This window comes from Aythya marila (assembly GCF_965140915.1).
Source record: "Aythya marila genome assembly, chromosome: 7".
NCBI lineage: Eukaryota > Metazoa > Chordata > Aves > Anseriformes > Anatidae > Aythya > Aythya marila.
Genome location: NC_139048.1, coordinates 14,695,544 through 14,704,629, shown reverse-complemented (window position 1 = coordinate 14,704,629; position 9,086 = coordinate 14,695,544). Strand labels below are relative to the sequence as shown.

Sequence of the window (9,086 nt, the reverse complement as noted above, 5' to 3'; positions counted from 1 at the left end):
TCTGGGCAACTCTGCTGCCCTCTGCCAGCAGGTGGGTGCTTGGAATCTGTGGCTGTTCCCAGAGCTGGTAGGAGAGGTTGGAGCCCAGCTGGGGGTGTTCTCCCTTATTCTCGGGAGCACACTGGCCTTGTCATTGCTGCACTGAGTTATTCTCCAGCTTCCAGAGCCTGGCTTTGGAGCTAGCCAAGCTTTTCATGGTGGGAATTAGGAAAACTTTGGGAATATACCTCCCAGTAATAGTTTTATAATTCTATTTTACTGACGACAACACTTCCTGAAGGAACATGGTGTTTTAGGCAACGTTTTGCTCTTGAAATTTTCTGAAACATTTAAGGAGGCTGAAGCACTCTTCAAAAGAGGAGGTGTAGATGTTCTGCTCCTGGGAGAAGCATTTGTTTAGCAGCACGTTGTGCTCTGGCACCATTAGACTTCAGAAACTGAAATGCAGTGAAACTGCTTTTTAACAAATTCCTTTGATGGAAAAACTGGGGGCACCCGCGGGGGTGTCTGGGGGCTGTGCATGGGCAGTGTCCACTCCTGGCCATGCCAGGGGCCAAGCAGCTGCCGGTGCTGGGGCTCAGCATGAAGGCAGCAGCGGGGCCCCTTCGAGGCTCTGCTGGTGCCCCGTGGTGGGGCCGGCAGCTCCGGCTGCCTCGGGGCTCAGTGCCATCAGCACTCAGAGGTGCTGACAGACGGACCCAGCGAGGGGCTGGCGGGGGCCGGAAACTCCTGATCCCTCTTTATCTGCCCCTCGCCCTGCTCTCTTGTCTCCCCGTCTGGCCTACTATCTCACGCTCCTGTTCCCGGAGCTCCCTGCCTGCTTGGAGGCTGTCCTCCCCACGGCCCCTGCTCACTCACCAAAGAGCCCCCCAGAGCACCAGCCCTCCATCCCGTGCCTGCATGCTGAGCATCAGCAGTGGCAGCAGGCAGGTGCCTGGGACGGGGCTCTGCAGCAGCTGTGCACTGCAGGTTGGAGTCTTCCCAAAAGATGCCGGCTGCTCCTGGGTGCTGGGTACCAGCCCCAAATCAAGCTCAGGTTTTTCCCATGTCTCTTGTGCCACCCCCGATCCCACCCTGTTGCTTTGCACACCCACTGCTCCAGCTGGGCAGGGTGCTGGTGGGGACAGGGGGGTCAGGATCCACAGTTAATGTAGCTGCCCCTAAACGCGCTGCCAGAGATCAGCTAATCTGATAATTACAGCAACAAAAGCCATTTAGACAAACCATGACCTGACCCCGGGAGCTTGGAATGAAAACATTTTACCCTCCTCTGTCTGGATCCTGCACTGAGAAAACATCTGTATTCAGAGGAGGGCTGGGAAAATGGCCCCGCGCAGCACCGGTGGGAACGGCCATGATGCTGCCCCTGCCTGCACCCTGCCTGTGCCCAGCCTCAGTCCCCTGGGACGGGCTCCAGGCTGCAGGAGGGCAGCGGTCCCCACGTCCCTGGGGTGCCTGAGCTGTGCGGGAGCCGTGCTGGCTGCCGTGCCCCCGCCGGAGGGGCTGAGCGCGGGGGGCCGTGCCTGCGTGCGGTGCACGCCCGGGGGCTGCTTCGCTCTGGGTAAGGTGTGCGAGCCTTCACGTTGAGTGGCAGGTCCTTGCTGGCTGTCAGTCTGCGGCAGGAGATGAAGGGAGGGCTGCCTCGGGGCCGGCTCCCATGTTTCTCTTGCTTTTCCATGCGTCTTGGTGGCACCCTTTGTGTAGGCTGGGGAGATGAAAGCACAGGGCCAGAGGGATGTTGCTAACGCACAGCCACCCGGCTGCCTGCTCCTTTGTGCCTGTCTATCTCGTTCCTGCATCTGTTCCCAGAGGAGCCCCAAACCATGCAGCCGAGGGCGCGCGACAGCGGCGGGGCTGGGGGCAGCCGCCGCACCAGCCGGTAACTCCTGCCAGCTCGGCGACCCCAGCCTCGCAGGCACGGGCAGCGGCACAGAGCACACCAGCACTGCTGGGCTGCCCGGCAGTCCCAGAGGGAGGGGAGCGAAACCATGGCCATTTGGGGAAAAAGCTTTTTTGTTTTGTTTTGTTTTGTTTCCCTGCAAGTGGCACCGCTCAGCCTGCCCCAGCAAGTGGCTGCGCAGTGGCTTGGCACAGCCAGCTCAGCAGGCAGTGCCACTGCACTGGGAAAGGGCTTGGCCCTGTCCCCAAGCGTCCCAGCGCTCTTGGGAGAGCGGTTGGATTAGAAACCAGTAAGAGCAGCGCGAGGCTGCCAGTCTGGGGACTCCCCTGCGTTTCTGTCTGCTCCAGGAATGGGAAGCTCTCCGCAGCCTTGGTTGGCCTTTCCCCTCGCAGCCTCCCTCCCACTCACATAGTTTTGGTCCTTTTGAGCCAAAAACATAACCCAGCAGAGGTGGGCTACCCGCCTTTACCTCTGGTGCTCTTGTTCTCATCTGCTGCTTCCCTGCTCATCGCCTCTGCATTAGCACTGTCCACAGACCCCAAGGAGCCCGAGTGCTCCCCATTAGGTTCGGGGAAGGGTTTGGGTTGTGGGTAGGAGTTTTATTAGGGTTAGTGTTCGCGTTAAGGTTAGGGTTAGGGTTAGGGTTAGGTGCTGTGCAGCACCCGGCAGTGTCACCAGGCCATCAGTGTCACCGAGTGGCGGGGGTCAGAGCTGAGCGCCGGGCGAGGCAGGCTGGAAGCAGGACGGGGACACCCCCGGGCCGGCTCCGCTGCTGGCGCCCCGCAGGCGCGGCGGGCTGCTGGCGGGGCGACGGCGATGCACGGGCCGGCTCTGCCCTCTACCGTCCCCCCCCAGCACAGCCGCGGCTGCCGGCCCCGGCGGGAGGCCGCGGTGCCGCCGGGAGCTCGCCCCCCCGCCCCGTTCCCCCCCGTTATTAACCCTGCCCCGCACCGCGCCGCGCTCCGGGCGCCCCCACGCGTGGGCACTGTTCCCGCCACCGACTCCCGCCGGCGCGCCGCCGCGCGCCACGGCGGGGCGGGGCCTCGCGGCCATCCCACCAATCAGCGGCGGCGCGGCGTCACCGCGACGCTGACGTCACCGCGACCGCTCCGTTCTGCCACCGTTCCCCCCCTCCCAGCCCGCGCCACCTCCCGGTCGGCGCCCGGCCCGGCCGCTGATTGGCGGAGGGCGCGGGGGCGGGGGGCCCGGCGGCTCGCTGATTGGCGGAGGCGCGCGGCCGCCCCGCCCCGCCCCGGCCGTGAAGGTGAGCGTCTCCTCCAGAGGCCGCCCGCAGCGCCCCGCACCGGCACCGGCACCGGCCCCGGTCCCGGCACACGGCCCCGCACCGGCCATGGCCGCCGCCGCCTCCATCTTCGCCTCCGTGCCGCGAGCCCCCCCGGTCGCCGTGTTCAAGCTGACGGCGGATTTCCGGGAGGACGCCGACTCGCGGAAGGTCAACCTCGGCGTGGGCGGTGAGTCCGCGGCGGGGGGCTCCCGGTAACGGGAAGGGGGGCGGCGGGACCGCGGCTGGCGGCGGTGCTGCTGCTGCTGCTGCTGCTGCTGCCCCCCGCGGCTCGGTAAAGGTCACGGTGACAGCCCTCCCTCCCTCCCTCCCCCCCTGCCGGCAGCTTACCGCACGGACGAGGGGCAGCCGTGGGTGCTGCCGGTGGTGCGGAAGGTGGAGCAGCTGATCGCCGGTGACGGCAAGCTGAACCACGAGTACCTGCCCATCCTCGGGCTGCCCGAGTTCCGCGCCAACGCCTCCCGCATCGCCCTGGGCGACGACAGCCCCGCCATCAAGGAGAACCGGGTGGGTGGCACCGGGACCACCGGGGGGGTCACCGGCACCGGGGGGGTCACCGGGACATGGAGGGCACCAGGACCGGGAGGGTGCCGAGACCGGGAGGGCACCGGGAACCCCAGGGGGCAGAGGTGTGGGTATGGCATTGGGAAGGATTTGAGGGTTTCCTCCGGCCCCGGTGGGCTGCAGGGGCTGGGTGCACCCCAATGAACCCCCCCCATCGTTACGGGGAAGGGCGGGACCCCCGGGCTGTGCCCGGGATTTGTCGCAGCCGTTTTTAACGGTTGCCCCCCCAGGAATCTGGAGTCGGGTAGCAGCCGACCTTCCCGGTAATAGGCAACTTCTAGACTGGCTGGGAATCTTTGTGCCGCAAAGTAATAGGAAAAAAAACCTCCAGAACAGAAAAAAAAAAGACTCCAGGAAAAAACTGGAGCCTAAAGTTAGAGGTATCGGGGTGGGTCTGGGTGCTGAGGAGCCCTGAAGGAGGGGGTTTTCCCGGTGGGGGGACGCAGGAATCACACCTCAGGTCCCCTCGCTGGGTGCCCGTGTGCTGACGGCCAGCCCCCCGTTGCAGATCGGCAGCGTGCAGTCCCTGGGCGGGACGGGCGCCCTGCGCATCGGCGCGGAGTTCCTGCGGCGGTGGTACAACGGCACCAACAACACGGCCACCCCCGTCTATGTCTCCTCGCCAACCTGGGGTGAGTGCTGGTCAGTGGCCAAGGGAGGCACGGTGGGGTTCCTCGGGGTGAGGGCAAGCCCTTCCTCTTCTGGGTGAAGGAATTGTCTCTGTATTTGGGGGAATTTAGGGGCATACTGGAGTAGGTGGCTTGCTGGGAGGTGGAGTTCACTTTTCTGAAACGCGATTTCTCTCTCCAGAGAACCACAACTCTGTGTTTCTGGATGCTGGCTTTAAAGACATCAGAACCTACCACTACTGGGATGCCGCCAAGAGGGGCCTGGACCTCCAGGGGCTGCTGGATGACATGGAGGTGAGGATACCTGGTGTGGGGCAGGCTGAGCGTGGTCCTGTGCTGTCAGAGCATCTCTGCTAAAAGCACTGTGGTTGCCCAGAGCACCTCAGCCCTCCTGCGCTGTGGGTGCTGAGCCTTGTCAGTGCGTCTGACCGAAACCCGCTCTCTCACCAGAAAGCTCCGGAGTTCTCCATCTTCATCCTCCACGCCTGTGCGCACAACCCGACGGGCACAGACCCCACTCCAGACCAGTGGAAGCAGATTGCTGCCGTCATGAAGGTATGGGCTCCTGGTGGGGCTACAGCTGTGCTGAGGGACGGGTTGCTCTTGGGCCAGCCAGAGGACTTGCAGCCAAAACTGAGCTCTAGGGAATGGCACGAGGTGTAGCAGGGGCTGGAAGAGTCCCACGGGGCAGGTGTTGAAGGGAGAGGCTGACAGGATGCTGCTCATCTGTGCTGTAAGGATAGAGGGCTCAGAGGATGCAAGCATCCCAGTTCTGCTCATGCCTCCAAGTTTTTATGCCCAAACTCAGTGGAATGGGCTGTGTTGAGGCTGGGAAGATCATCCAGGGACACCTGCTTTTCACAGGTGCTGGACATTATGGTATAAGACAGCATATCTTTGTGCCTTGCCTTATCCTCCAGAGTGGAGTTTTCTCCTACATTTGACCATTTCTTTGCCACTTTGGTCTTCATCGTTTTTTGCCCCTAGTAAAAGGAAAATCCACTAGTCTGGTGTTGCTAGCCCATGCTTCTTTTTGTATTCCCCCAGAAGCTCAGTGGTCATTTGTCCCCCAATGGGGACAGCGGGGGGTGAAGTGAAAGCTGTGGGGAAGGGGTTTCCCTCTAACACTGTTCCTCCTTCCAGCGCCGGTTCCTGTTTCCGTTCTTCGACTCGGCGTACCAAGGTTTTGCCTCTGGCAGCCTGGACAAGGATGCCTGGGCTGTGCGATACTTTGTCTCCGAGGGCTTTGAGCTCTTCTGTGCACAGTCGTTTTCCAAGAACTTTGGTCTCTACAGTGAGTGTCCGGCAGTAAGCTGGCCACACCCAGACAGATGGGGCTGGCGTGCGGGGTTGGGAAAGGGGTCGGGGGGAGCGCTCTTGCTTCACAGCGACGCGTGGGGCCGATGGCTCACGTCTCTTGGGTCATCCACAGATGAACGTGTGGGAAACCTGACCGTGGTGGGGAAGGACGCAGACAACGTGCAGCGCGTGCTTTCCCAGATGGAGAAAATCGTGCGCACCACCTGGTCCAACCCTCCCTCCCAGGGAGCGCGCATCGTGGCGACTACGCTTACGTCCCCACAGCTCTTTGCCGAGTGGTAGGTGTCAGCAGCAGGAGAGGGAAAGGGGAAGCTGCCTCCACAAGTGTCATGCTCCAAACCAGCTAGGTGCCTGCCCTCACGCTCTGCTTTCTGCCTGCTGCAGGAAGGACAACGTGAAGACGATGGCAGATCGGGTCTTGTTGATGCGCTCGGAGCTCCGGTCTCGCCTGGAGTCCCTGGGGACCCCGGGCACCTGGAACCACATCACGGACCAGATCGGCATGTTCAGCTTCACGGGGCTGAACCGTAAGTACAAAGTGCCCTGGTGCTGCCATAGGGAGGGGAAAGGAGGATTGGGAGAGGGAAGCGGTATCAAGGGTGAAATGGGCTGAATCAGGCCAGGCGGGGATCTCTTGGGGACCTTGCTGGAGTTCTGGTATCACTGCCTCTGTAGCAGGGCAGGGCTTAAGCATCAGCATTTCAGCGGCCAGCGCTGGAAGTCTTTTGATCATTGTGGAAGATTTAAGCAGCCCTGCCTGTTTTTTTGGGGCTTTTCTGGGCTGTGGGGTTACTGCTCTGACCTGATGTCCATTTGCTTCCCCAGCTAAGCAGGTGGAGTACATGATCAAGGAAAAACACATCTACCTGATGGCTAGCGGGCGCATCAACATGTGTGGCCTGACTACCAAGAACCTGGACTATGTGGCCAAGTCCATCCATGAAGCCGTCACAAAAATCCAATGAAGCACAGGAACAAGCAAACTTACATGAAGTCACCAAAGTCACCAAAGCTGTAGTGTGTAGTCCATGTATTTCCGTGCTCAGAGCTTGCCTTGTCCACACCTCTTGGGGTTTAATAAAGATGGGAGCAGTAGCTCAATCAGGGATAATCATGACTTTTTTTTTTTTCCTGAAATACTCTTTGCAATACGTTAAGCCAGTGCCCCAGGAGGTGAGGGCAGCATGAGCTGCCTTGGCTCTCGTTTGACTGACAGTAGCCTGGTCTTCAGGCACTTAGAGCTGCATCTTTAGCACATCCAAATCAACTCCATGTAACTGATTGTTTTGATCTAGGCTAAGGCCAGTGCCAGTGCAATGCGCTATGGGATAACAGCCCAACAGTTGGGCTTATACGGGTTGTGAATTAATGTTACTCAATAGTATTTTGTGGAGGGGCAAGGCCATTGCTGGCTTTCCCCTACCAATTTCTGAGCCTTATGCGAGCAAACGTTCATAATTGTAATAACTGCTTTGTGTTGCTGACAGAAAATTAAACCTCCATCTCTGAACACTACCCCTGCCTTGTGTGATGTCTTCCCAGTGTTAGCAGGTTGCTGCTGGAGGAAGGGCCCACGCTGCGGAGCTGTACCACTTAGCACAGGAAAGCTCAGCACTGAAGGTGACTCCTCTGTACCCTGCTGCTTTCAGGCCGTGTTGGCTTCTTCCAGGCTGAGGTTAAAGTCTTAGCATCTTGCTTTGTCTACTCTGTCTCACTCCTTGTGTTTCAAGGGTTTCTGTTTCTCTTTGCAGTGTGTCATATCTGATGATCACGGTTACTACTCAGTGGAGCACAGCCCATTGGAAGAGTGTAGTTTGGAGCTCCCTGTGACTCCACATGAAGCTGACCAGTTTCTCACATCTGTCTTGTTCCTCTTTCTGCCACTGTGCTGTCCAGCTTGCCCTGTCTGCCTGTGCTTCCTTGCTGGATGCTCGCGTGTTACCCCACCATCTGGCCGTCTCTCCCTGGGCTGTGGATCCTTCCTGCTTCCCCTTGTCAGCACGCTGCTGGTGAACTACCACCTCCTATGGCTTCAGTGGGTTCTGCCAGCAACAGCCTGGGTTTCTGGCACTGAAAAGGAGCGGGGACCATCTGCTTCTGTGTTTGCAGATCTGTTTGGGAGCTGACATTACCACCTTGATACGGCAGACTCCTGCCAAAACCCTGACGAGGAAAGGGGAAGAGGGTTAGTCAGTGACAGTCACTACCGTCCTGATGGATGTTGCTTGTGCTGCAGCTTAGAAAGCAAAGGGGGAAATTGCCTTGTTTCCTTCCTGTGTCTGCAGTGTGCCTCTTGGTTGTCAGGGGTCTTTGCAACAAAGCAGAATGCCTTATGGCCTTCAGGAATCTTCCTTGCCCCTGTTACTGCTCCCCTTGTTGGGCCAAGGGCTCTCGTGTGCCCCAGTGTGTCTGTCCCTCTTCTATCAGTGGCTCACATCACACAAGTCAGTGAGGCAGAAGCAGCCTTTGTGCAGAGGGACAGGTGGGGGGCTTTTTCTCCTCTTGGTGTCCACCCACAGTGGGGGTGATGATGGTCAACAGGTGACTTCCAGGGGTGATTGCACAAGAAAGAGTCAAGAAACCAACTTGTGTTAGTCCCGACCTCTGGCTCTACTTCCTAGAGACCTGTAGGTGTGGAGCCTGGCCCACCCACGTGATCCGTGCTAGCACTTTGCTGCACTTACCCGGCTTCTTTTTTCTAATGAGTGACCTAAATTTCTCCTTCTCTGTGGTGTAAGCTCATTACCATTATCCCACTTACCATGGCAACAGAGAACAGATTATTCCTTTTCTCTTTTTCCAAAGGCTTTTTATGTGTGTGAAAACTTCCTCTCCACCTCCTTCACCAGCTCAGACGAAGCGACCCTGTTCCCTTCAGCCCTTGGGGTCGGCTGTTTGCCAGCCCTTGCTTTCCTCTGGCCTCCTGGCAGTTACTTTCTGCCTCCTCAGCAGGGCAGTCCCCAGGCTGGGGTGCACTTAGTCTGGCTGAGGTTTTATCACCCATGGCTGAACCGTGAGATTAGTTATCTGTCAGGCCGTGCTCCAGCACGTGTACCCCACTGCTGTGTTTGTGGTGGCGGATCATTAACTCCTTTCTCCTGCCCCAGTCCTCCTATAAGGTCTGACCCTGTGCTGCTGAAGGTTGCCTGGTGGCAGGTCTGAGGGAAGGCCTGCCCCCCCCCCACCTTGGCCAGGAGCCTGTGTTCATGGAGGGCAGGGGGAAAATGGGAAGGATTTGTTGATCTGGACATCTGCCTCCTCCCTTGGCGCATGTGTGTGAGGGTTTCTGGGCCACTGCTGTGCCTCCAGCCTGACCCAGCCCCCTGGCCTAGGAGGGTGTCCATGTGCCTCCCGTACCCCCTCTCATGCA

At 59.4% G+C, this 9,086-nt stretch overlaps 1 protein-coding gene across 1 annotated transcript; it reads left to right on the top strand.

Moving 5' to 3' along the window:
• Positions 1-3,148: 3,148 nt before the first annotated feature.
• On the top strand, positions 3,149-7,231 carry GOT1 (glutamic-oxaloacetic transaminase 1). The gene is made up of 9 exons (XM_082765292.1): positions 3,149-3,372; positions 3,529-3,710; positions 4,276-4,399; positions 4,578-4,690; positions 4,847-4,951; positions 5,540-5,690; positions 5,829-5,994; positions 6,101-6,243; positions 6,542-7,231. Exons 1-9 carry the CDS (start codon positions 3,252-3,254, stop codon positions 6,679-6,681), a joined length of 1,245 nt encoding a protein of 414 aa, XP_082621418.1. The 5' UTR covers positions 3,149-3,251; the 3' UTR covers positions 6,682-7,231.
• Positions 7,232-9,086: the final 1,855 nt, after the last annotated feature.